This window comes from Mustela nivalis (assembly GCF_964662115.1).
Source record: "Mustela nivalis genome assembly, chromosome: 10".
NCBI classification, from domain to species: domain Eukaryota; kingdom Metazoa; phylum Chordata; class Mammalia; order Carnivora; family Mustelidae; genus Mustela; species Mustela nivalis.
Genome location: NC_139029.1, coordinates 16,585,666 through 16,612,172, shown reverse-complemented (window position 1 = coordinate 16,612,172; position 26,507 = coordinate 16,585,666). Strand labels below are relative to the sequence as shown.

The 26,507-nt window shown below is 54.5% G+C and overlaps 1 protein-coding gene across 6 annotated transcripts in view; it reads left to right on the top strand.

Annotated features, from left to right (window-relative positions):
* Positions 1 to 26,507, top strand: part of MYOM3 (myomesin 3) — a 50,483-nt gene that overhangs the window by 17,545 nt on the left and 6,431 nt on the right. For all 6 annotated transcript variants that reach the window (XM_082684685.1, XM_082684684.1, XM_082684682.1 and 3 more), the window contains 21 exons: positions 388 to 528; positions 1,586 to 1,747; positions 2,507 to 2,648; positions 3,517 to 3,716; positions 4,485 to 4,538; positions 4,927 to 5,054; positions 7,625 to 7,808; positions 9,184 to 9,358; positions 12,150 to 12,271; positions 12,646 to 12,833; positions 13,081 to 13,207; positions 14,202 to 14,380; positions 16,977 to 17,091; positions 18,066 to 18,222; positions 18,901 to 19,010; positions 20,705 to 20,749; positions 21,190 to 21,326; positions 23,030 to 23,174; positions 23,317 to 23,376; positions 23,755 to 23,822; positions 24,869 to 24,979. In XM_082684685.1, coding sequence (XP_082540811.1) covers positions 388 to 528; positions 1,586 to 1,747; positions 2,507 to 2,648; positions 3,517 to 3,716; positions 4,485 to 4,538; positions 4,927 to 5,054; positions 7,625 to 7,808; positions 9,184 to 9,358; positions 12,150 to 12,271; positions 12,646 to 12,833; positions 13,081 to 13,207; positions 14,202 to 14,380; positions 16,977 to 17,091; positions 18,066 to 18,222; positions 18,901 to 19,010; positions 20,705 to 20,749; positions 21,190 to 21,326; positions 23,030 to 23,174; positions 23,317 to 23,376; positions 23,755 to 23,822; positions 24,869 to 24,979 — 2,750 coding nt within the window. The remainder of the gene's footprint in view (positions 1 to 387; positions 529 to 1,585; positions 1,748 to 2,506; positions 2,649 to 3,516; positions 3,717 to 4,484; positions 4,539 to 4,926; positions 5,055 to 7,624; positions 7,809 to 9,183; positions 9,359 to 12,149; positions 12,272 to 12,645; positions 12,834 to 13,080; positions 13,208 to 14,201; positions 14,381 to 16,976; positions 17,092 to 18,065; positions 18,223 to 18,900; positions 19,011 to 20,704; positions 20,750 to 21,189; positions 21,327 to 23,029; positions 23,175 to 23,316; positions 23,377 to 23,754; positions 23,823 to 24,868; positions 24,980 to 26,507) is intronic.

Sequence of the window (26,507 nt, the reverse complement as noted above, 5' to 3'; positions counted from 1 at the left end):
GCCCCCTTCAGAATATTAACCAACCATTGTCCACAGAGACATGTCATTGCCTATGAGCTGTTCACACTTGCCCACTGGCTTCTGGGGGTCCCCGGGCACCCCAGAGTGGCCCCCAACTGCCGAGCTATCCAGGAGCCAAAACTGAGTGAGAAAGGCAAAGCCAAACAGACAAAAGGGCATGGCCTTTGGATAGCGGCTCTTCTGGCTCATCTGATCCCACCTAGATAAATCTCGGCCCCACCTCCACCCACTCCCAGGACAGGGCCCCTCCTTCCTGGCTAAGAGCACCCCAGAAACTATGCATCCTGACTCAGAGGAGTGGAAATGTCCCAGGCTAGGCTAGGTGGCCTCTGAAGACTGCTGCCCTAACGTCTGTTCCCACCCCAGGACTGATGTTGGTCCCCAACGTGGAATTCACGTCAGTGCTGAAGCCAGTCTTCGCGCGAGAGAAGGAGCCCTTCTCCCTGTCCTGCTTATTCTCGGAAGATGTGTTGGATGCTGAGCAGAACATCCAGTGGCGCCAAGATGGTGAGCCCCGCCCCCCACTCCGTCCTGGTCCTCAGCCTTCAGGGGCAGAGATGGAAGCCAGAGAGGGACCACGCTGCTCTTCATCTGGGGGGCAAGGGGAGGCCAAGGCGCAGTCACAGCCACTGCCCACTGATAGCCAGGGAGGGGAAGGATGTCTGACCCTCCTTCCCCACCTGTGACCAGGCTTGCAGCCAAAGGACAAGGAGCACAGTGGCCGACAAACACCCCTAGGGAGACCGCACCTGCTGGGGGCTGGGGGCAGGGGGTGGGAGGCGGGGGAGGCAGAAGAGTGGGAAAGCCACAGCAAGCCCTGAGAGACATTTATGATAAGGCTGAGATGTCTTCCCAAACGTGTAGACCTTCCAGAATGGAGGTCCTGACAGGAGAGGGGAACACAGAGCAGGACGGCCCCACACTGTGGCCTCGGTGTGGCCTCAGGGCAGGGCCCACTTCCTGAGCCCCGGAGGCCCCTTCACCGAGTCCCCGTCCCTCTCACTAAGGTTACACTGCTGAGTCCCCACTCTTCTCCCCACACCCCTCGAGAGGCCCTCTACCTTCCGCACGGACGCCCCAACTCCCTCAGTGAGCCCCCAACCCCTTTCCCGAGCCTCCATGCCTTCAGCAAGCCCCCACTCCCTTCACTGAGCTTACAAACCCCACCCACTGAGCCCCCAACACCCACAGTGACCCCCCCAACCCCCATGCAGAGACGCTGACCCTCACAAAAGGGCCCGTCTCTCATTTCCACTTTGTCACCTCCAACTCCTCCCTGGGCCTTTGACCACTTCTCTAAATGCTCACTCCCATGTTGAGCCACCGTCCCCCCCCGGACCTGGCCCCACTCCCCAAACCTTCAGCAGAGGAGAGTTCGGGGCCACGTTGGCAGAGCCCTGGAGATCACTACCCCCTCCCCAACTCCCCAGCTAAGCCTCAGGCTATAGCCCCACCACCCACACCACCCACACCAGCCATACCAGCCACACTGCTGCCTCAACTCAGACCATCTAAGGGTACCCAGGGGAAGCCAGGGCCCATATTGGACCCCTCCTCTCCTCAGGGAGACTACTGAGATCCTCAGGACGCCGGCAGATCCTCTATGAAGACCGCCAGGCATCCCTGAAGGTGTCCTGTGCCTATAAGGAGGATGAGGGGCTCTACACAGTCCAGGTGCCTTCCCCCTTGGGGCTCCAGGAGCAGAGCGCTTACGTGTTTGTGAGAGGTGAGTGGGGGCTTGGAGGGTAAAAGGTGTAGCTGGAGCCCAGCAACCAGATGGGCTGTGGCACCTTCGGCAAGTTTCCCTGCCCTCTCGGGGCCTCAGTTTCCCTGTTATAAATAGGGGTGTTGAGTGAGAGTCTCCAAGAAACCCTTCGGCATCCTATGACCCTCCAAAAAGATACAGCTTGAGTCTCAGACCTAATGGGAGGTGTGGAGGGAGCACTGAGCATGGGCTGGGATGATTCCAGTACCTGGTAAGTTCTGCCTCTTGGTCTTTAAACTGATTCAGGTTCAAATCCTGACTTTGCCACTTCATTAGCTGGTGACCTTGAGCAAGTCACTTTTCCTCTGAGACTCTGTTTTCCCAACCACAAAATGGAGGGATGCTACAGGGTTCAGTTTCATTACACTGATCATTCAGGGGCATAGAGTGCAATGGGCCCCTAATGACTGGTACTCCCACAGCCTCCCAGATGCTGTTGTTAAAAAGGAGGGCTGGGCAGGGAGCCTGCTTCCCCCCCCTCTCTCTCTCTGCCTGCCTCTCTGCCTATTTGTGATCTCTGTCTGTCAAGTAAACAAATAAAATCTTAAAAAAAAAAGGAAACTATTATTCAGGTCCTTGAGGACCATAAGATCACAAGTGAGCCCTGGAGGGTTCCCCCAAAGTGGTTGCTGGGAGGGAGTGGGACGGTCCATGGCCAAAGAGACACCAAGTGAGGAACCTTCCTCTTCCCCTCCTCCCACCCCCTACTCTGGGTCTCAGATGCAGCAGCCGAGAAGCCAGGGGCCCCGGGTTCCCCTCTGAATGTCCAATGCCTGAACGTGAACAGAGACTGCCTCATTCTGACTTGGACCCCACCCAGCGACACCCGGGGCCACCCCATCACCAGCTACTCCATCGAGCTGTGAGTCAGCCTCTTGAGGGGCAGAGCCTCCTGGGGGAGACCTCGTGAGAGTAAGAGCAGGGGCCACAGGATAGAGAGAGCCCCCTGCCTAGCCTCAGAACCGGGCGGGAAGGAGACCAGGTCATATGATATAGGGGCAAGAGAAAGGTATCCGTACCTCCAAATCTGTCACCTCCGGTACCTGGAATTCCACCACTGGAGTCAGCCGTGTGGACCCTGGGAGGGGCAAACATGACATGTTTGGAAATGAGCCTGAGTAGGTATGTTGGCTCCCTTTCTCTCTGAGTGACAGAGAGAGACAGGACAGCACTGACCCGGAGGGGAGGGGAGGGCCCGGAACATCCCACCCCCTGCACAAGCTGCCAGGTCCTGGCCCTAGTCTGAGGTGACAGATGCCCTGCCTCACAGCAGGTACTGAAGCTGCGTGCCTAACCTCACGGAGTCCTTGCGATCCTGTCCAGGGCAGCAGGGGACTCTGTGGTGCCCCATTCTACAGATGAGGAAACTGAGGCACATGCGGTGACGACTTTGCCCAAAGTCACATTGCTTTTCAGTGGTAGGGCCAGGATTCTGACCCCACGAGCCCACTGTCCCACCCAGCTGGCAGTGCGTGCCGGCGTACCAAGCGAGGGCAGTGGTACCCGGATGGCACAGAGAGCCCAAAGTTGGAGGGTCCATCTGGACCGCACGCCAAGTTAGGGAGTGGGCGGCCCTTGGGTAAAATCCGAGTTCTATCATTCACGAGGTTTTGAGAGGAGAGCAGGACTCGAACTGGTAGCCTGGGGTGAAGGAATGGCCTTGGTAGGGGCTCAGACCCGGCAGGTGTGAGTCGGGGGCAGGGCCTGAAGCCGGAGCCTCTCTCCTGCAGGTGCCAGGGCGAGTCTGCGCAGTGGGTTCCCTGGCACGAGGCCCCTGGGGGTACCTGTCGGTGCCCCATCCAAGGCCTTCTGGAAGGCCAGAGCTATCGGTTCCGGGTGCGAGCCATCAGCAGAGCAGGCAGCAGCCTCCCGTCCAAGGCATCAGAACTGGTTGTCATGCGCGACCATGATGAAGACCAGAGAAAGACAGGTGGGTGCAGAGGCCCTGAGGAACATTCTAGAGCATCCATCAGGGCACTCTGAGGACCGCTGCATGCAGGACACAGGTAGCACAGACCCCATACCAAGCCTTATTCCAAGGGGTTGGGGGAGACAAGGCACAGCCCTCGGGAAGTGCTAGTCTGATGAGGGAGACACAGTCTCAGGAACTCCTAGGCTGTGGGAGGAAGCACAGTGCTGTCCTTAGGAACCCCTGGCCTGAGGGGGAAGGGACAACTAGTCTAACGGAAGAAACACAAATCTGTCCACAGGAGATGCTAATCTGAGGGGGGGAACCACAGCACCTTCTTCAGATACCCTAAAGGAGAAAAACAGCCCTGCCTCAGGAGCCCTGAGCTGGGAGAGATATGGGGGTGGTGGTGCAGGCACCACCCTTTCAGCCTTGAGGGGTCACCCTGACTTGGGTTTGCCTCCCAGCTCCGCCTTACCCTAGCTAGCCAACCCCAGGCCCATTACTTCTCCTCTGTCCCCATTTGTTGCAAGGAGACAGGGCATCTCTCAGGGTCTAGAACAGCAGTGTTCCACTTTGGACCACTTTCTCCATTTGGAGAAATGCAGGCTCAGAGAGCACCTGCCTGAGGTCACACTATGAGGGGCCCAAAGGCCAGGACTGGGAAGAGGGTGAGGAATCAGCACCCCGAGTGGACAGGTCCTGCTCTGACCCTCCCTGACCCGGCCCCACCCCCACACACCCTGCACCCCCTGCTTCTCCCCCAATGGGCTCTGTTCTCCACCCTAGAGATCTCCTTTGACCTGGGAAACAAGATCACAATCAACACAGATGATTTTGAAGGTACGTGTGAACCTCCTGACACTCTGCCTCGAGCTGTGAGTCAGCCTCTTTTGTTTCTGGAAACTCGGGGGAAACAAAGTGGCCGAGAGGCGGAAGGTGTCTGTGTGCGGGCTATGGGGAGGCGAGGGCGGGTGAGGTCCATCTGGAGGAGGCCAGGGTCCTCAGGTGACCTCGGCCCGTCTTGCCGTGCCCCTTGTGGAGGAGGTGGCATGTTGGGGAAGGTCCTGGGGAGGACATCGGGAGACGAGGCTTGTGGCCCTGGCTCTGCCTGGCCCTGCTGGATGACGAGGAGCAAGTTCCTGCCCCTCTCTGGGCCCAGCTCCTCGTCTATGAAATGAGGGGTCTCTGAGGGCCCACCCCATCTCCTCCTCGATGACTCTGATTCCAGACTTTGTGACCATCCCCTCGCCCCCCACCAACGTCCACGCCAGTGAGATCCGTGAAGCCTACGTGGTTCTGAGCTGGGAGGAGCCAAGGCCTCGGGGCAGAGCTCCCCTGACATACACTCTGGAGAAGGTACAGAGACCCCATGGGCCCCAGCCCCAGGCTGGGCTGAAAAGCAGACACCGCCGGCGCATGGAGGCATCGGGGGCATGGGCAGGGGGACAGCTGGAGAGACGGCAGACGGTGTCCCTGGGTGGCTTTCAGAGACTAGAGGAGAATCTGTACCTGGAAGGTACCTGCCCCTCCATGGGGGCAGACCTTCCAAAGTGACCTGAGCCCGGTGTGGCCAGTGACTGGCAACAGCTCCTGGGGCTGTTCGTGGAAATGCCCAGAATTAAGACATACAGATGATGGTGACAACAGTACAATCCACCATTTCCTGGGTACCCCCCCACCCCCGGGTCTGGCTGGCATGAGGCCACACATCGGGTCCAGCAGGAATTCCTGGCCAAGGCCATGTTGGGAGGGTACCCACGAGCCAGGGTCACAGTGGGCAGCCCTCCCATAGCAGGGGGTTGGGGGCGGGCTGCCTGGAGGCAGTTCCCACCCACATGGGGCAGGGGCAGGTGTCTGGGGCTGTGGGCCGCTGGTGCATGCAGGGCGGATCTCATAGCGGAGCTGAGGCAGCTGGCAGGGTGAAAAACAGCGTGGTGTTAAGATCAACTCAAATCCTGGCTTCTGCTGTGCAAGCCAGGTTCCTGAGCTCCCTGAGCCTCAGTTTCCTCTGGGGGCAAATGGAGAATGAAATAAGACGCCACACGCAGCCGGGCCAGCAGCTCCAGGCCTGAAAACATGCCCCGAGGACACATTGTTGGCCCTAACCCCCCTAGAGGAAGAGACGAGGTTTGCTTCTCATTACTCACCGTGCCCAGCACAGGACCTGGCACTCAGCAGGTGGACAGTACAGGGTTAGTGAAAGTCCCAGGGAGGAGTCTCCACCTCCGGTTGTTCATCCGGGCCTCTCTTGGCACACTCAGGGCAGGGGAGGGGGGAGGGAGGGGAGGGAGTTCAAATCTGTGTGACCTTGGGCCAGTTATGGAGTCTCCCTGTGCCTCAGTTTCCTCTTCTGTAAAAGAGAGATAATAACCATACACACCTCATAGAGCCAATACAAGGACCAAGTAAGGCACCTATGGACTTAGAATAGAGAACACACATAGAGGCACACAGGAGGTGCTCAGCAATGTTTGCTGGTTTTATTGTGGGGTTGTGTGGGGGGGGGGGGCAAGCTGAGTTCTGGACTCCTGGCAGGTGGGTGGGCCTTGGGAGGGGAAAGCATGGCAGGTAGGGAGGTAGGGTGCACGGCGGGGTCAGCGAGTTCCCCCAGTGCTTCTGGATCTTTCCTGGAACCAGCACTGCCCTCAGCTTGTCACCCTCTATCTGCCCAGAGATGCAGGATTTGTGGCTACCTTTTGGGTCCCTTACGCTGGGGAGAGTGAACAGGTTTGGGGACACCCACAGCTGGGCTTAAATACCGAATACACCAGTTATTAGATGCATGACTTTCAGCCAAGGGACTTAAACTCCCTGAGCACAAGTTTTCTCACTGGTGGGGAAATTAATACCCCCCTTCAAGGTTATCATGAAAACTCATTCCTTTTCTCATTTATGGGTCCCGCCAAACATAGACTGAGCACCTCCCATGTGCCAGGACTCTTCCCGGCCCTGCGGACATGGCAGTGGATAAAACAGGCAAACCCCTGCCTCATGGAGCTGAGCTTCGAGTCAGGGGTGTGACGGTAAAGGAAATAAATCAGGAAAATCCTTAGCACATTAGCTAGTGGTAGGCATAAAGGCAAAAGACTAAAAGCGGGAAAGGGGTCTGAAGTGTTGAGGGAAGGGGTGGCTGACATTTTAGATTAGAGGCTGGGAGTTCTCCCTGAGAAGGTGAGTTTTGAATAAAAACCTAAAGGAAAGGAGGAGCCCACCAGAGATTTCTGCAGGGAAGAACATCCCCGGCAAAGGGGTAAGCAAGTGCAAAGGCCCAGAGGCAGGAGTTGGGCCTGGTGCCATCGGGAATAGCAGGGAGGCATGGGGCAAAGGGGGAGTGAATGTGACCAGACAGGTAGCAAGGGTCAGGCCACAGAGAAGCTTTGGCTCTAAGGGAGATGGTGGTTGTGGGCAGCCGGGGACAGGGATCTGACTTGTGTAGTGAAGGGATCTTCTGACCATCATTTGGAGAAAAGAGTGATGTAGCTCCGGTAAAAGATGATGGTGGCTTGGATCAAAGTTGTAGCCAGGGCATCAGGGTGGTAAGCCAGGGTGGGATTCTGGATGAATTCTGAAGATGGGGTCAAATGGATTTGTTGATGGAGCCTATTTGGGGTGGGAGGGACAAAGGGAAGGACTCCAGGATACCTTCAAGGATTTTTTTGGCCTGAGCCACTTAACCTTAACTGGTTAAGGTCCCATTAACCAAATGTGGGTGATTTGGGGAGAAGATCCAGAGTGGAGTTCCGGACACGGAGGATGTGAGATGCTCGGTAGGCACCGGGCAGAGATGTGGAGGAGGCAGAAGGGTCCAGAGCTCGGTGTTCAGAGGCAGCCAGGGCCGGGGGTCAGAAGTGAATGAGAGCCCCCAGCACAGAGCCCAGTGCCAGGCAGCTGCTTCACCAATGTGCCTTTCTCTTCCTTTGTCACAGTCAGTCATAGGTAGTGGCACCTGGGAGGCCACCCATACAGACACTCCTGTGAAATCCCCAAGGTTCGCCCTTTTGGATCTGGAGAAAGGGAAGTCGTATGTCTTCAAAGTGAGAGCCATAAACCAGTATGGCATGAGCGATCCCTCGGAGCCCAGTGAGCCCATCGCCTTGAGGGGGAAGCCAGGTACTGATGTGATGCCGGAGATGGGGGCTAGGCCAGGCCAGGCCAGGCTGTCAGCCTCCAGGGCCAGGGCCCCATCGCCCGCAGGGACAAAACCATGCTCATTTCCCTGTCCCTGACCCCTTCTTCCCATCTTGAAATGGCAAAGCAACATGATCTCAGGCCTGTCAAGTTTCAGAACACCAGGAATCGCATCTCTCTGGGTAGGGAGCTCGTGAGAGTTCGGGGATTTTTTTCCAGCTCAACAATTCATATGTTGCAGAATCCAGCTGGTCCAGTGCAGGGGCCAAGTGTGAGCAGGGGTGTCCCTCAGGTCTAACGCTGTCCCACCCAAGCTCTAGCTCCCCAGGCCGGACGCCTCTCAGCAGCCACACTGTGTGGACCTGGGCGAGTCATTGCCTACCCGCAAACCTTGCTGTCCTCAGCTGTCAAATGTGCTGTTCCCAAGGCCTGGTTATGGCTCCCACCTCCATCCCTGCGTCTCCCAGGTGCAGCTCCGTCCTGGTCCCCACTCCGGGGCCCCTCCCTCTCCTGAGGCCTCCGGATTCTGGGGCTCTTTGAGTTTTGATAAGATCAGATCAGAAGGTTCCCTGCAGCTGGCCCTTTAAGGAGCCTAGCGGCAGCACTACCAAGCCCAGGGGAGCCTGGTGGGCTGCGGGGCCCATCTGGGGGAGAGAGCAAAGTCCTAGATTTGCTCTGTTCCAATAATATAGGAAATATATGTGTGTGCGCACGTATATACATATGTATTATATGTGTATTTGTGTGTGTGTGTATATATACATATGCATATATACATTCATAGCAAATATGAACGGGTTGGTGAGCAAGTGATGTTTTCCTTTGATTCTGGCCCAGTTAACATTTAGCCACAATTCGGGGTCTGACCTATGAGCGGTTTATGACTGAATGTGTGATCACAGTCTCTGAAGCACAAAGAAGTTTTAGGGCAAAGTTCTCGTACACGTCAGTAAAAGAAAGAAGAGAAGAAGAGGGGGAGGGGAGGGAAGGGAAGAAAAAATAAAAAGCGTTTACTTGTATGAGAAAAGTAAGATTATTATACAAAAATGGGAAAACACCAAAAAAAGCAAAAAAGAGTGGCCGGGGAGGAGAAAGGGACAGAGACTGAAGATGAATGAATGGAGGCTTTCGTGAGGAAGCGGAGATATTTGGAGGTGAGAGGGGAGAGGACTTGTGACTAATAGGGCCCGGGAAGGGCACCCCCCCCTCGAGGCTCCTGGGTCATGCCTGCCCCCCCCCCGTCCCCGCCCCCTGGATTGCAGGGGTTGGGGGGGTTCTCCCAGCCTTTCCCCACTCCCCCCTCCTCCCCAGTTTGTTAGGCCAGCATCTTCACACAGCCCACGTTTCTGTTTTTTAGCTACTCTCCCTCCTCCAGCTCAAGTTCAAGCGTTCCGAGACACGCAGACATCTGTATCCCTGACCTGGGAGCCCTTGAAAGACACCCCAGAGCTCCTGGGTTATTACATCTACTCCCGGGAGGCGGGATCATCTGAGTGGCAAACTGTGAACAACAAGCCCATCCAGGGCCGCAAGTGAGTTTGCCCCACCCCTCCCGTAAGGACTGCCCACACCTGCCGTTCCTAGTGTGCTGCTGGGCACTGTTCTTTCTTCTTCTCAGATGGAGGCATAGAGCGCTTAAGTAACTTGCCCAGACTCCCTTAGCTAGTCATGGAGACACTGGGACTTGGCCAGGACGACCTTGTCTTTGGCACACACTGGCTGAGGGCATCCTGTCTCTAGAGGAGATGGACTGAGTCTCGTCTGTCCTGGAGCTTAGAGACAGAGAGAGGCAGAGGATGCGGCCACAGGCTCTGCCTGCACCCCTCCCTTGCCTGGGGCTCTTGCACTGACACTTGCCTCCCCAAGCCTGGGGGAGACATAGAGCCCCCGCTCTATGGAGCCACCACACTCTCCTCCCCGCTGAAGCTCCCGCCTCACAAGCCCCTGGTCCTTGCAGGTAGTGAACCGTGAGGCTTCTGGGCTCACATTTTGAGGCTCTGTGGGGTCAAGGGCTTGGGTGGCGAGGGCTCTCCCCACCCTTCCATCAGCCGGCTGGCTGAGCCCTGAGCACAGTCACCTGGGTCCCCCTTGGCCAGGAGCCTCTTGACCATCTGACCCAGAAAAAGGGACAGGACCTTGAACCCCACAAGTTGTTGGTGTCTCATGGTCATCTGTGAGGGGTCACTCACAACTTGTTATTGCTAAAGATCCCAAGTGGGAGAATCATCAAAGTTTTTACAGATTCGGACAGATTTGACCAAGTTGTCAATAGAACATCTCCCCCCGGCTTGCATTTGGTGTGGTTCCATGAGGGAGTCACTGGAAGGGAGTGGCCTGTCTGGGACACTTATCACACACGGTGTGGGGGGAGGGGGCACGGGGTCCTCTGGAATGTCTAGAGAACTCGTGTGTGCATACCATCAGCGACATGTGTCATGGCTGGAAAGAGGCAACCACCACCGCCGGGGAGTGCTGCCTGTGTGAAGGCATCAAGGGAGCCCCGTAGGGCTGTGGGGGTCCGGTTCCCTGCCCTATGGCCGGCCCCACAGCACCAGGCTTTCACTGGAGGTGCTCAGACAGCATCCGAATGTCTGAATGGATGAATAACAGATGGGCAGCTCTGCGCTCTGATTCAGGAGGCCTGGGCTGTCCCGACTCTGTTCCTAACGGGCTGTGTACTCTCGGCTCGCCTCTTTCCTTGGGGGAGGCCCTCCCTCCCCACCTGTAAAATGAAGAAATGGGACAGTTTGATCCCTCGAGATTCCCCCCCCCAAAATTCCAACATTCATCTTCATCCTCATCTCCAAAACAGGGGTGTTATGACGAAGGCCCGAGTTTCCGTAGATGACAGGGGGCGCCGTGGCTAGATGTGTGCATGTGGCTGCGGTCACTGCTGTCATCGTCACCTTCTGGCCCCACAGGGGCCAGTCTCTAGGGAGTCACCCCTGGCCTCACCCGTTCAGGTCCTCCCTGAGCCTTGTCCCCTTGGTGCTCCGTCTGTCTTACTGAGGCATGTTCCCCATTGGAGTGCGTGTCCCCAAGCAGGGAACTGGTTTCTCTGCCAGCCATCAGCACTTGATTTCGGTCCTCGGGTCTCGTCAGGGATGCCTGGCTGGGAGAAGCTCCCTGTAGGGCCAGATTTGCTGCAGGACGCTGTTGGTAAGGGAAAAGAGAGAAAGGGGTCTGCCATTTGGGTTTCATCAAGAAGGGACAGGATGGGGATATTTTTCTTTAAACCAGAACGTATCTGGATGTAGGTCTCTGGTTGACAGTTCTCCTTGGGGGCCTTGGAAAGGACACCAGGCTGTAGAATCACAGCACTCGGAATAAGGGACACTGTCGTGTTTCAGGGACGAAGCCCAAGTCCTGGAGATGCGCCAGGTGGCACAGGTCTGGGGTTGGCTCCCTGGGCCATGACTGTGTGAGTTCAAGGTGGAGAACATGATGGTCTGATTTACAGATATTACGAAATAATGACCACCAGAGGCTTAGTCAACATCCGTCATCTCATATAGATACAATAAAAAGAAAAGAAAGAAAGAGAGACATACAGGTGGCTCAGTTGGTTAAGTGTCTGCCTTCTGCTCAGGTTGTGATCCCAGGGTCCTGGGATCAATTCCTGCCTCGGGCTCCCTGCTCAGTGGGGAGCTTGCTTCTCCCTCTGCCCCTCACCCCATTTGTATTTTTTCTCTTGTTCACTCTCTCTCAAATTAGATTTTTAAAAATGATTTTATTTATTTATATGCCAGAGAGAGCAAGTGCACAAGCAGGGGGAGCAGCAGTGGGAGAGGGAGAAGCAGGCTCCCCGCTGAGCAGGGAGCCTGATGCGGGCCTCTTTCCCAGGACCCTGGGATCATGACCTGAGCCGAAGGCAGATGCTTAACCAACTGAGCCACCCAAGGGTCCCTCTTTCAAATTAATAAATAAAATCTCTTTCTTTTTTTTTTTTTTTAAGAAAGAGATGATTTCTCCTTGTAATGAAGACTTTTAGGATCTACTCTCTAACAGCTTTCTCATATATCACATGGTGGGGTTAACTATGGTTGCTGTGGTGTGTATTACACCTCGAGTACTGATTTCTCTTAGAGCTGGAAGTTTGTACCTTTTGATTTCTTCCTCCAGCCTTTCAAATCTTAAGAACATCACTCTCTAGAGTGCGGACACCACTGTGAGGGCAAGGGCCAATATCTTTAGGTAAGAGCTAGTCGCAAACCCTTAAATCCCACTGCTAGGGGCCACTTATCCCACAAGTTGTTCTAGGAAGTTCAGGGATGTCTGCAACCTGTTTGGCCTTCCCTGAAAGCTCGCCCATGTCTCTTCCAGGTTTACAGTTCCCGGGCTAAGGACGGGGAAGGAGTACGAGTTTTGCATCAGATCAGTCAGCGAGGCTGGGGTAGGCGAGAGCTCACCCGCCACTGACCCCATCAGGGTCAAGCAGGCTCTGGGTAAGTCCGAAGGGCAGGTGCAGCCTACAAGTCTCTTGGGGGCAGCCCTGGGCTGGGCAGAGAGCAGGGGCTTATAGATCACATCTTGGAGGGTGTAACCCAGAGACCAAGGGACCGTATGTCTTCTGAGGGGATCTAGAGCAGATCCTGACCTCCCCCTTTCCTTTGGGAAGAAAGGACAATGGCCTGAGATCATAGGACAATATCTGACCAGCTCTGGACCCAGGTGTCCTGTAGGGAGCAGAGTCAAGGTTACCAGCAAATGCCCCTGGCAAAGCCAGTGCCCACCTGAGCAAAGTGGGTTCCCTGGGGACCCCCTGCCCCATCCGGCCACCCCCAGGAAGCAGCAGTCCTCACCTACTTCCTCCCCACAGCCACACCATCTGCACCATATGATTTCGTGCTCCTGAACTGTGGGAAGAATGATATGGTCATTGGGTGGAAGCCCCCCAAACGTTGTGGAGGTGGCAAGATCCTGGGCTACTTCCTGGACCAGCATGACTCAGAGGAGCTGGACTGGCACCCAGTCAACCAGCAGCCCATCCCCACCCGGGTCTGCAAGGTAAGCCTGGAATGGGGCCACTGGCCTGGGCAGGTGGAGACCAGAGGTCACTATTGGAGGTCCTAAAGCCAAGAGAGGCCTCAGGTTCCCTGAGCCTGATAATCTGGCTAATTCTCAAGTGCAAAGTCACATAACTGATCTCGTTTAAGGCCCCCTGGACCTCCTGCTCTGATGTCTCCCCTGCCACCGTACCTCTTTCCCCTTTGGTCCCAGCCCTGGTTTTCACCGTCTGTCTCTGTTCTTCAAGGTCAGTAACCTTCGTGAAGGCCACTTCTATGAGTTCCGTGCCCGGGCAGCAAACTGGGCAGGGGTTGGCGAGCTGTCAGCACCCAGTAGCCTGTTTGAGTGCAAAGAGTGGACGATGCCCCAACCAGGTGAGAGGTCCAAAGATGCCGAAATCCAGGACCTGCCCCCGCCCCACCCTCCACCCCAAGTCCAACCAGTGAGATGAGCACCATTGAGCTTTCTGTTGGTCCCAGACTTCAGACCACTGGCCCTTTCCACCAAGAGACCCCATAACCTCTGACACAGACAGCCTTAACCGCGCCTTAGAGGACCCGTGACCTTGGCCATCTACTGGCTCTGTATCCTCAGCAATAATTATCCCCTAGCTCAACATGCCATCAGAGCTCTGGCTCTGGCCACAGACCAATGTCAAACCCCAAGGGCACACCGCTAGGGCAACCCTCACCCTGCACACCACTCCCACAACCCCGTTAGCTTTTCCCCAAATGAGCCCTCACCTCCTCCCTAGGAAGGAAGGATCACAACCTTCCATCATTCTGTTCAGCTCGGTGCTGGTTTTTGCAAATGAAGAGCAGATCATTAGTATGTGGGATGCCTGAGACAATAATTATGAACAATTGATACTTGTTGGGTACTTACCATGTACCACAGATTCCACAAGTTTTGCCATCAATGCTCATAACAGCACTGGATTTTAAGAACTATTATTATCCCTACTTTGCAGATGAGGAGACAGGAACATAGGGGCCGAATAACTTGCCCAGAGTCCCCATAGCCTGAGAAGGTGGAGCTGGGGCACAAACCCGGAGAGGTCACATCTTTGCCCTACACTGATCATTGAGAAAGCAAAGGTGTTAGAAGGGTTATGGCCCCCTGGGATAAGGAAGATCAAGGATACTTTAGAAAAAGTGAGGCTGAGCCTGTTTTGAAGAGTTAACCCTGTCTCAGGCCCAGATTAAGACCAAGCTTTGTCATGAAACCAAGACCTGCCAGGTCCCTGCCAGAACAGGCACTTCCCAGCCCAGCTGTAACTGACAGACTGACAAGGGTTGGAGACTGACCACCCAGCTCGCTGCCCACCTCTCTGGCTGGCCCACTCCTCCTCTGCCCCATCTCCCACAGGCCCCCCGTATGATGTGCAGGCGTTCGAGGTGCGGGCCACCTCCCTGATGCTAAAGTGGGAGCCCCCACTATACACTGGGGCTGGGCCGGTCACGGGCTACAGCATCAGTGTCCAAGAGGAAGGCTCTGAAGAATGGAAGCCGGTCACCCCAGACCTCATCTCTGGCACCCATCTGAGGGTGAGTCCCTGCCCCTTCACCCCCTAAACTCCACCCTGAGCCTTCCCTGCCACTGGACATGGCAGGATCAGAGCCAGCATCACCCTCAGAGATCACTGCCCTCACTTAATGTCAGCGGAGGACCAGAGAGGGGAAGGGCCCCACCCAGGGTCACACAGTAAGTTGACAGTCGGGCTGGCTGGATGGCTGCTTGTCTTAACCTGCTCCAGGCTGGCCAGACTCCTCCCTAAACTCCCATCAGCCAGGTAGGTCAGCACTGGACATGCATCTCCCTTGAGCAAGGAATTCTGCTTCTGGGATTAGACTGTAGGGAAAGATTAAGCAAATGGGCAAAGATCTAAGGGCAAAGATACTCACTGCAGTATTATTTATCAAGGTAAAAGTTGGAAACAATTTAAATGTCCATCTGTAGGGGCTTCGCTTAAATAAATCAGTGTATCCTTCAGACGGAATCCTGTGCTCAGTCGTATCAAGACTATGGTATTTTAAGGACAATGGGTTGGTCCTGCAGGTATGTTTTGACATGAAAATATATCCATCATAGGTGGCTAAGAAAAAAATCAGAATACAAGTAGGCTACTCACGTTAGAAAACATACTACATCTATATTTCATACATTAACAAACATCTACGCAGATAGCTATTTCTTAATTTACATGAGAAACTCTCAACTCTTGGGATAAATAAGAAATTTAGCAGAGTCATCGGTGTTATTCACCTGCGATGGTCGCTTTAACTTCTACTAACTCCCAGAAATTGTCCATGCCAGAAAACAAAATAAGTGTCGATCGCAGTGTTCCTAGAGGACACAAATCACTTTAGACCATCAGTGAGAATCCCGACTTCCGGGTTCGGGGTTGGGGGAGGGGTGGGGACGCCGCCCCGCCCACGCACCCCCCCCCACCCCCTCTGCAGCACACCCAGAGCCCAGCTCTGCAGCCAGCCTGACTCACGGCCCCCCTGTGTTTGAGGAACAGGGGCGACAGTTCTGTGATGTGGACTGGATTTTGTTTTCTGGAGCTCTAGGGAAAGGAGAAATGTCTTCTCCAGCTCACTTCCATGAGGTGTTTTTCCAGCGAGCGGGAGGGTGAGGGGTTTTCAAGACCACACTAATAAACAGTGTGCACTCCACGCTTCTCACGGCTTATGCGCATTTCAAAGTCTAAACGGATCTTTACAATATTGTTATTTCTGGCCATCTCTGGGGAAGGGGACTGCCAGGGAGGTGATAACCCTTCCTTTTATATTCTTTATTGCTTTAATATTTTCCCAACAACTGTGTGTGTCTTTTATACTGGGGGGGGGGCCTTTCATTTCAAAAAAATAACAGTAAACCCACCTAAAACAGAAGCAGGGAAAACAAGCCTTAGCCAGGGGGATGCTCTGAGACTCTGTGGTTTCTGCCCCATGGGGCCAGGCTCCCTGTGGTTAAATCAGCCAGCCCAGGGGCAGCTGGTCCGAGAGAGCCCTGTGAGATGGACAGTCCCTCTGCCTCCCACATCGGTTAGCCCAGGCCAGGGCTGGGTGAGCCTTGGTTACTTGGCCCATTTCTGCAGTGCAGGTCGTTGACCGGCATTCACTCGGTCATGGAGTAAATGCTTCTTGACACCAACTTAGCGCCTGGCCTGGAACCAGGTCTTAGACAGAAAGAGTTAAATAAGTCTTGGTCTTTAGGGTAACAGGCAATTACCAGACTGTGCACTGTACCACTGAGGGGGTCCAGCGGGATTCTGGGAGTTCCATGGAGGAAGATAAGAGGCCCTTCCTGGAATCCTCGGATCTGCCTGAGCTGAGCGGGCCAAGACAAGTTGGCGTTGGCTAGACCGAGAAAGAAGGGAGGGCATTCCAGGGAGAGGGCTCGGCAAGGGCAAAGGCAGGGAGCTACGAAAGGGGAAACAGGAGATGAACACGGGCACCTGGAGGGAGCCATGGAGTAAAGGGGACACCCAGAGAGGAAGGACGCAGGAGGCTAAGGCCTGGTTAGGAAGACTTCAGGGACTAACCTGCAAAATCTGAACTTTACCCTGAAGGCCACTGAGAGGTTTCAACACAGACCGGCGTCTTAGAAAAATTGGCAGAAGGAAAGGCTGACTGGGAAGAAGGGCCTAGAGTCAGGGACAGCATTTAGGAAACTGCTGGACTAATCAGGTGAGGAGAAATGAAGCCTCGATCGGGGCCATGGCTGGGCCACGGAGAGAAGTCCCGTTCAAGACACGTTAGGAAAATAAAATGTGAACTCACGGATTAGACGTATAGGGCTCCAGAAAAAGATGCCAGAGATGGTCCCCCCGGCTTCTCTCTGGGGTGATGGATGGAGGAGAGTTGGGGCACAGGAAGGGGGAGAGTCTCCTTGTGGAGAGGCAGGTGATGAGTTGAGCGGGCAGAATTCCAGGGCCCACGGGGGTGGGAGGCAATCCCCATGCAGGGACCCACTACGGACTGGGACCTGGGTCCAGGGAGTGCACGCCGGGGCAGCCTGCACCCTGCTGAGTCCCAGGAGGGAAGGGCTTCCTCCAGCCCATGGCCAAGGCTGAAGAAATGTCTGGTCTTCTTTGTCCTCTGTGCTCACGCTTGCCCACCCCTCCACCTCCCCCAGATCTCTGACTTGCAGCCGGGGAAGAGTTACGTGTTCCAAGTTCAGGCCGTGAATTCGGCAGGTCTGGGACAACCATCCATGCCCACCGACCCCATACGCCTGGAAGACAAGCCAGGTAGGAACGGGCAGAGGTGCTAGCCCCATAGGGTGGGGCTGTGCCACCTAGGACGGGTGGAGGTCAGAGGAGGGTCGGGAGGAGCACAAGGACCTATAGCAGGAGGGGACCCTGTCCCGCTACCCCCTGCCACATGTCACCCAGCTCTGACTTTCCTTCTTGCCTATTTCTGCCCCATGCCCCACTCCCATTTCTTTCTCTGGGATCCCAAGATATGAGCACTTCTTTCTCCTTTCTTTCATACGCTGTATTCATAAATTCACACAGCTCTTCCTCAATGTTTAAAATAATACCCAGCTGCATTCCAGATGCCCCATGAGGCTTTGTCTCTCTTGCAGTCACAACTCCTGAGGTCCTCTCCTACCACACACACCAGGTGCTAAGACAGATCCTCACACGGCCCTGGGCCTCCCCACAAGCCCCTGCGTGAGGGATCATCGCCCTGACCTTAGAACTAATTTTTTTGTAGCTCTGAATTTGAGTGATCTAGTCACACGGCTGGTCCATGACAGAATCACTCAACTCTGCAAACTATAAAGCACATTCTCTTTCCATTCTTTTACTTATTCACTCATTCAACCAATCTTGGGGGACATCCACATTGTACTGGGGACACAGCAGTGACGAGAAAGCAAGGGGCCTACTCAAGCTTGGGGGAGGGGCAGGATGGACAGGAAACAGAGAAATAATGACGTGAAAGTGATGATCTAAGAGGCTAGTAAGTGCTAAAAAGGAAATGAACAGGGCGTTGTGGCGGGGTGCGGCTTACTTTAGCCAGAGCAATCAGGGAGGGCATCCCTGAGGAGGTGTGACGTTTTAGTTGAGAAGAAGCTGATCACAAGGCCTTGGAGACCATGGCAAGGGGACGGGCATTAGTATTTTATTCAAGCGCCATGGGCAGCCATGGAAGGTGTATGACCTGGTTTGTCACTTCTAAATATCTCCTGGCCCCCACCCTTGAATCCTGCCCTCAGATGCCCCAGAGATCAAGGTTGGTGTGGATGAAGAAGGCCTTATCTACTTGGCTTTCGAAGCTCCCGAGGCCCCTGACTCAGCAGAGTTTCAGTGGTCCAAGGACTACAAGGGCCCGCCAGACCCCCAGAGGGTCAAGATCGAGGAGAAGGCTAACAAGTAAGTGAGGGGAGAGGGGGTGGTCTAACTGGTCCGCAGGTGAGTCTGCAGACGCTCATGGGTGAGACCACCGGGCAGGACTCACAGATAACGCACCTGCCAGGGGCTGCCCGGTACCTCACCAAGGATGCCACGTACCACCTGAGGGAACAAGGAGGGGACAGTGAATTTAAGGGCAGAAAGAACAACATTCACTAGCGATTCTCCTTCTGCAAGGAATGCTGTGTGCCTTTGCACCTGTGTTTCTAGGGAAACTCAAAGCCCTTGGTTTCTAGCCTGGGCACTTGCAAATGGTGACTTGCTCCTGAAAGTTGTCTAGGCCCAGCACTCTCATCTGTAGAAGAAGGGACCTGGGACCAGAGGTCAGCTGCCCCATGTCTCACTCCCCCAACCTCAGCAGCTCTGGCTTCAGCCCTGTCCAGACAATGACTGGAGTCCTGGGGGTTTAGGGGGAGAGACTGGGCAGTGCAGCCAGTAAAAAGAGAGCCTGGCCCACAGGGCCACTGAAGGAGCCAAGCCAGAGCTGCCCTGGGTCGGGCTCCCCATGGGGATGCAAGGAGGCAACCATCCCTGCTGCCTAGCATGGCCGGATCTGTGGCTGGGGTGCAGGGCCCCCGGCTCCCAGGCCTCCAGTGCACAAGGCGCCTCACTGAGGCTCTACTCTCCTCTGTCTGCCAGATCCAAGGTCATACTGAAAGACCCTGGCCTTGAGGACTTGGGCACCTACTCCGTCATGGTCACCGATGCTGATGAAGACATCTCGGCCAGCCACACACTGACAGAGGAAGGTAATGCCTCTGTTCTACTACCCCTCCCCAGAGAGGCTTTGATTGAGAGTCCTAGACGCAAATGGCCCCAGAGCCCGGCGAGAAGCAACAAAAATTAATAAAGCAGTGATTTCCAGAGAAGTAGGCCCTCACCCACCCGTTCAGCCAGCCAGGCAGTTACCCAGGATTCATTGAGCACTACCCTAAGCCAGATACTGTCCTAGGCACTGGGCAGTACACCGGGGGCGGGGGGGGGGGGCGCAACAGTCAAAAGTCCCTGCTTGGTGGAGTTCACGTCCTTCAGGTCTCTCCTTCCTTTTTCTACTTCCGATAAAAGCAAGGGTACCAGGATCCTTTCCCCTTCTCTTGGAGCCTGAGAAGTACAACAGTGCAGTATCAGGATAAATTGCAGATGGTAGCTAGTCTGCGCAGCGAGGATGACAACGGGGAGCGGTGTGGACTGTGGCAAACCAGAGAGTAGATGCTGCAACCCAAGGGTCATCCACGTTTGATGATTTAAGCAGAACCGAAACCAGTGCTGAGCACTGATGAGACTCACGCTCTGCTGTCTCCAGAGTCACTGGGGGACCGCCCAGGGCCTTCCCTGCTGATTGCTTAGGGGACCCTCTGACTCTGTGAAGCAGCAGAAGCCAGATAGGCTCAGGGTCCAATTCCAGTTCCATCGTTCTCTGGCTTTCTTATCCTGAGCAAGTCACGTCACCTCTCTGGACATCAGTTTGCTCATCTGTAAGGGGAGTTTTGTTAATCAAACACAATGTTCTAGGCACACCAAAGCCGTCCACACACAGGATACCTTTTGGGTTTTGTTTTATTTTGTTTTCACTTGCCACGAGTCCAGACTCATACCAAGGACTCTGGGGTTTATAAGGGAAAATGAAGTATGGGCTCTACCCTTGCCAATTCTTCTATCAACACATATATTTTTAAAGATTTTATTTATTTACTTGGCAGAGAGAGAGAGAGACACAGTGAGAGAGGGAACACAAGCAGGGGGAGTGGGAGAGGGAGGAGGAGGCTTCCTGCCAAGCAAGGAGCCCGATACTGGGGCTCAATCCCAGTACTGTGGGATCATGACTCAAGCCCAAGGCAGACGCTTAATGTCTGAGCCCCCATCAACACATATTTATTGAGCACCTACTATGTGCCATGTGCACACTTCTGGAGGTCCAGAGCTCAGCTTAGCAGAAGAGACAAATCTACAAACCTAACCCACAGAGGCAGTAAGCGAAGAGACAGCACGCCACCAAGCTGCTCTAGAGGCTTGTAGACTGATGTGCTCAGGGTGGGGGCCAGACCCTCCAAGATGGGACAGCAGAGTACAGTGGGTAAGCGTTGGGGCTCAGGAACCAGTGAGCCTGGAGTGGGGATGGTGGTAGACAATAGCGCTTGCCCCACAGCATTGTGTGAGGACAAGTGAGGTAATGTGGTGCCTGGCCCTGGTGGGCACCCACTTCTCGGAGGAGGTGGCCCTTGATCTCAGGGTGTCCTACAGCAACATCCCCGATCCCGGTCAGTGCCTGAGGGCCAAGACCCACAGCGCTCACCATCACCCTCTGTGTAGCAAGTGACTCCGGGATGCGGGGGGGGGGGGGTGTCTCTTGGGATGACCCACATGGACCCCACTGCCCAGGCATTTCATTCTCTGTGTTTTGGTCTTGTTTGTTTTTTTTCCCCCTTGATCCTTCCTGTCCCAGAGTTGGGCAAGCTGAAGAAGTTGAGCCATGAGATCAGAAACCCAAGTAAGCTGGGCCCACTGGGGTCTCCGGAGCAGAGCTGAATGGGGCCGAGAGCCAGAACCTAGCTGAGGGGCAGAGGATGGGAGAGTCATGGGGTTGGAGGGTTAGGGGCCTCCCCTCCCCCCTGAGAGGGAAAGGGGTGGGCGGCAGGGCGCTGACTGGGTTTCCTCTCTTTATAATCATTATCACTGGCCCCTTAGTAGATTTTGGATTATTTAAACCTCTACTTCCCCGTTCTTCTTGTGTAAAATAGCTTTTGATCTTCTTGCTTTACTTCTCTTAAATTCAAACCAAGTCATTATAAATCAGTGCAACATGAATGAGCTGCATGGCCTTCAGATGCCTCAGGCACTTTGCCCTTTAAATGCCCAGGGTGTGCTCCAGGTGGGGCTGGTGGGGAGACCGGTCCCCCACCCACCCCCTCCGTGTCCTCTGCCTCCCAGCGATCAAGCTCATCTCGGGCTGGAACGTCGACATCCTTGAACAAGGAGAGGTGCGGCTGTGGCTGGAAGTAGAAAAATTATCTCCGGCCGCTGAGCTGCATCTCATCTTCAATGAGAAGGAGATCTTCAGCTCGCCGGTAACTGGGGGTTCAGACTGCTTGTGGGAGGTTCCGCTGCGCGGGACGTGGCCTCTAGGGGCGGTGGTTCGCCACAGCCCAGCACCGCCCCCTAGTGGACATTTCAGAAACAGCCACATGCTTTTGCGGTCCTAGGGATGGCGTGAGGGTGGGGACACCTGGCTTTTGGTGGTGGGGGAGGCTCCTAGCTAGATGCCCGCCAATGCAAGGGACTCTCCCACAAATAAAGAATCCGCATGCCCCCCGACACACAACTTTTGAATGTCCTACCAGACATTCTTAAGATTAAAAACCTACATTCATGCTCATAATTATCCAAGCCTAGACCCTAATCTGGCAATATAAATACAAAGAACTTCTGCTTTTAGTTTGCGGGTTTTTTAAATATTTTATTTTTATTTACCAATCTGTGGGAAGGGGCAGAGGGAGAGAGAGAAGATGACTCCCCGCTGAGCAGGGAGCCCGAGGCGGGGCTCGATTCCAGGACCCTGAGATCATGACCTGAGTGGAAGGTAGATGCTCAACTGACTGAGCCACCCAGGTGCTCCTGCACAGTTTTAATATACACCGAACAGAGACTTTTCCCTATAAGCCACTTTATTTATGCTTTTTCATTCATTTTCCTCTACTTCTTGTACAAATCACTTTGACCTTCTTGTTTTACTTAATTTCCCTTACATTCAAACCAGTTCATTATAAAGCAGTGTACATGAGTGAGATTATGTCTGAGCAGCTACTATTGAAATACATTTTATTTGGCTTTTATTTCTTCTTCATTTGACAGTTGTGGTATTACATTGCTTTCAGGGGGGGGTGGAAATCATGTGTGTAGGTTGTATTAGATTGAGCCATGAACTGCCCATAATCAATTATGTTTTTACAAGCATGGCGATTTCGATTTCAGGAGAGAGTCAATCATGACATCTGGTTACTTGCACATTCCATCTCTGGGTGGCAAAGTTACCATCAGAGGATATGTGTTACAGAGAGGGGAACTGGTTCTTAAGAGAAAAAGGAGCTCAGGACTCCTACTCACCTCCTGTGGGCTGTGTGCCCTTCACCTCTTTGTGCCTCAGTTTCTGTATCTGTACAATGATAGTGGGTTGTGGGTTGTCCCAGAATCAGAAGAAGCAAATGAGAATACTGATCCAAAAGTTCTGCATAAAGATTAATCATGACCTTGGCACATGGTAGAGGATGTGTGACCATGTCTGAGGTCTGCCATGCACAGCATTGGGACTACTGGTTGTCCCTACAGAAGAATAAAATAAACCTAGCTGCTCCCTCAAATCCTACATACAAATAAATCCAGAGGGAATACAATTCTAAATGTGGAAAATAAAATTTTTTAAAACCGTTAGAACACAACAAAATGTGAGTGTTAATTCTGGGGAGCAAGTTCACAGGCATTTTTCACATTATCCTTCATTCGCTTAGGGGGATTTGTAGAAAGAAGTAGAGAATGTGGCACTGTGGGGGGCAGGGGTTTATTATTCATTGCAATTAACTCAAGCACCCAAGACTCTTTCCTGTGCCTGCTAGGCGGCACAGTTGTTCCCAGGACCCTGCCCCGGCCTCAGAAGGCTTGTCGCTCCGCATATACCACCCCCCAAGTCCAAGTACACTCTGATTTGTGCCCCACAGCACAAATCCCCTGGGACAGGAAAAGGGCAAAAAAGATTCTCCGGGTTTATTCTCCCCAGAACCGCAAAATCAATTTTGTCCGAGAGAAGGGCCTGGTGGAAGTGATCATCCAAAACCTGTCGGAGGATGACAAAGGGTCGTACACCGCCCAGCTCCAGGATGGAAAAGCCAAAAACCAGATCACCCTGGCGCTGGTGGATGACGGTCAGCCACGCCCGCTGCCCAACCCCCACACGCCAGACCTCAGCCCTCTGCTCTCTGGCCTGGGGTCTTCTGTCCCTCCCGCTGCCGCTCTCCGGACCTGCGCGCCTCCCACTCAGGCTAGTTCGCTCCTCTGTGTTCACAGATTTTGACAAACTTCTGAGGAAAGCAGAGGCTCAGAGAAGAGACTGGAAGAGAAAACAGGGTAAGAATTGCTGGTAGGGGAGTTCAAAAGAGGCCAGTGTTCCGTGCTGGGGACCTGCTGGGTGCGGGGCAGGTCGGCTAATCCATCCCTCAGCTCCGCCGGGTCCCAGAGGGAGCCACTGCAATGCAATCCACTTCTGTCCCCGTGCAAGAACAAAACCGAGAGCGACACCCCCGAGAGTCGATCCAACCCTGAGAGTAACACCTCCGTAAATGTCGCGCCCTACGCACCCCCCTTGCGTCGCCGCAGTCCCTGCCATGGTGGGGGCCGAGTCTGAGGGGCCTGTAATCACTAGCTGCCCCACCCCACCGCCGGCTGCCCCCCACCTGGCCACTAGGTGGCGCCCTGACGGTGGGCATGTTTGTTCTGCGCTCTCAGGTCCGCATTTCGTGGAGCCCTTGCAGTGGAAGGTCACCGAGGACTGCCAAGTGCTGCTGACCTGCAAGGCAAATCCCCGCCCCCCGCCCCCGCCTCCAGCCCCGCCCCCTGGCCCAGGGCGGGGCGCGTATGGCTCGTCCTGGTGGCTGTCCTTGCCCACTTTCCAGAGTTTCTGTGCTTGGCTGACCCGGAGGAGAAGTAGCCCCAGGGAGACTACATTTAACTGGGAAACAAAATTTACGCCCCCCACCCCCGCAAGAGCCCACGGAGCCGAATTAGTGTGGTTTGGATCAGCCTCCAGCCAGATCTCCTGACTGCTCGGGCAAGGGGTGCTGTGGGGCGTGGGCATCTGGGAAAGGTGAGGGGTCCATAGATTGAGGGGGATTCCCTGACGTTTATTAGTAGCCTTCCCAGACCCAGTGCTCGGAATTCATCCGCCTCACGATCGTCTGTGAGATGGGCATGGATCCGAAAACAAGTAGAGAAAGAGCTCAAGACCACACCCAAGCGGGAAGAGTCTAGAGCATGGTTTTAACGCGACAAAGCTGGGGCTCCTTCTCAGCACAATGCAGCCTCTACAGACGGCTGGAGAGTGTGCTCCGGGAATCCCCAAGCACTCTCCAAGGCCCTGGACATACAAAGATGAAGAAGTGGGGTCTCCTTGGGTCTCTCGGAGCCCAGGGGTCTGAGGCAGGATCCTTAGAAAACAGCATGTCTCCTGCTGTGATGCAGGCACGTGCAAGAAATCCGTTAATCATGATTGAGGCACTCTGGGCTGCTTCAAGGAAGGCCTCTTGGAGGAGGTGACATCTTCCTTGCTTCCTTAAGATGCATAGGGACTTACAAGGACAAATGGAGTAGGGAAGTGAGCAAAAGGTAGAGGGAACGCCATTAGTGAAAATCCAGAATGCGGAACCAGCAGAGGAGATACGGTGTGAGGAAGGGCTAGCTGAGATCTAGGAAGGAATCAGCTAAGAGTGAGTATGGGGGTGGGAGAGAGAGTCAGGTTTGTGGGAGGAAAAAAAAAAGAGCTGGTACATTTTTACTTAAAAATGTGAGAAAACGTGAGGGAGTCTCTCTTCATGGATCGCTCTCTTCGTGCACTGCCCCTCAGGCGACCAACACCAAGAAGGAAACCCGCTTCCAGTGGTTCTTCCAGAAGAGAGAGACACCAGATGGTCACTATGACCCAGAGACTGGAGTGGGAACTCTGTGCATCGAGGAGGTAAAAAAAAAAAGTACAGCTCCCGCTTCAGGGCTCATACCACCCCCCCCCACCCCCCCCCACCCCCCCCCCACCCCCCCACCCCCCCCCACCCCCCCCCCCCCCCCCCCCCCCCCCGGCAGCACCCAGAGCAGCAGGCAGAGTCAGGAGCAGGGCCAGGGGGAGGCAAGTGGGGCGCTCACCTGAAGCACAAAATGTAAAGGGGGGGGGCACTGAAAACTCAGTAATCAAGTTAATATTTCAGGCAGTATTTTTTTTAATCAAAATTAATGCAAAAAAAAAAAAAAAAGCCCATGGTGGAGGAAATAGCAAACTGTCAAATAAAGTCAGAAACAGTAACACTGATTTTTCCTTTCATTTGGATTCCATTTCTGGGCCTGCCACTATGTGGCCTGGGGCTGGTCACTGTCGTTCTGTGACCTTGGTTTTCATCTATAACATGAATTGCGTCAGAAGGAAGGCTGTCTCTCAAAGGTTTGGTCCTACCTCAGTCAACAGTTTGGGATTCGGGACAGGAAGGCTCTTTCTGTGGGGCAGGGCTGGGCAGAGCCAAGCAGGGCTGGAGGCCCGTTCTCCAGCCCACGATCTCCTCCCGACCTCCAGAGGAGGGTGGCCTGGTTACAGTAGAAGCACAAGGCTTCTTCTCAAACATGGCATGCTTTTCTGCCCCGCTGCTGGTTTCTGTGGCCTCACAGGGTGTCCAGGAGGACTGGAGCACATACAGGTTTGCTGACTAGGAAGGAAATAATGATTTCAGGGTCTTTCCCCCCAAATCCCAGCCAGGACTTGGCCTTTGTCACCACAGTGCATGCTCCTTGAACAGAGATGATCAACAAGTAGGTGCTTCCTAGCTACTGAGGCTTGTTCTCACAGTCTGTCCAGCTGGCACAGAACTTTCTGGCTTTCCAAGGGTTACCTCCTTTGATCCCCACAGCAACTACAGTGCATAGCCAGGCAAGGATGATGCCCCCATTCTACAGATGAGTAAATGGAGGCCCCGAGGGTTTACACACCAAGACACAAGGCTAAAGAGCGGGCTCAGAAGTCACTCCAGTCATTCTCCCCCCAGGTTCTGCTGGGACTTTGGAACCTTCCCTGGGGAAAGGGTGGGGAGACATAAGAGAAGGCTAGTGGGGCTCAGCCCTTCTGTCCCCAGGTTAAGAGCTATCTCTGCCTTGGATTCTGCCTCAAAACATACTATGTGGAGACGGTCAAGGTGGGAGGGCCCCCTGAAGGGGACAGGGAAACAGAGCACTTCCCAAGGCCTGAAGGAGAGGCTTCAAAGTCCAACCCAAGTTCTTGCTGGGCCGAGGGGTAGTTCAGACTTCATTTGGGGATGGCAAGCATGGGCCAGAAAGAAGCCCCTTGTCCTGGGCCAAAGATACACTTCCTATTGGACAAGGGCAGAGGGGTCCCTGGGTCCCTCCATCCAGGGACCCCCAGGGAGGAGTCCAGCTCAGGCGATTGCAAGGAGAACTCATCATATGCTCCAGTTGGCGCAGTGACCTGTGACTCCAAATGTGGGGTG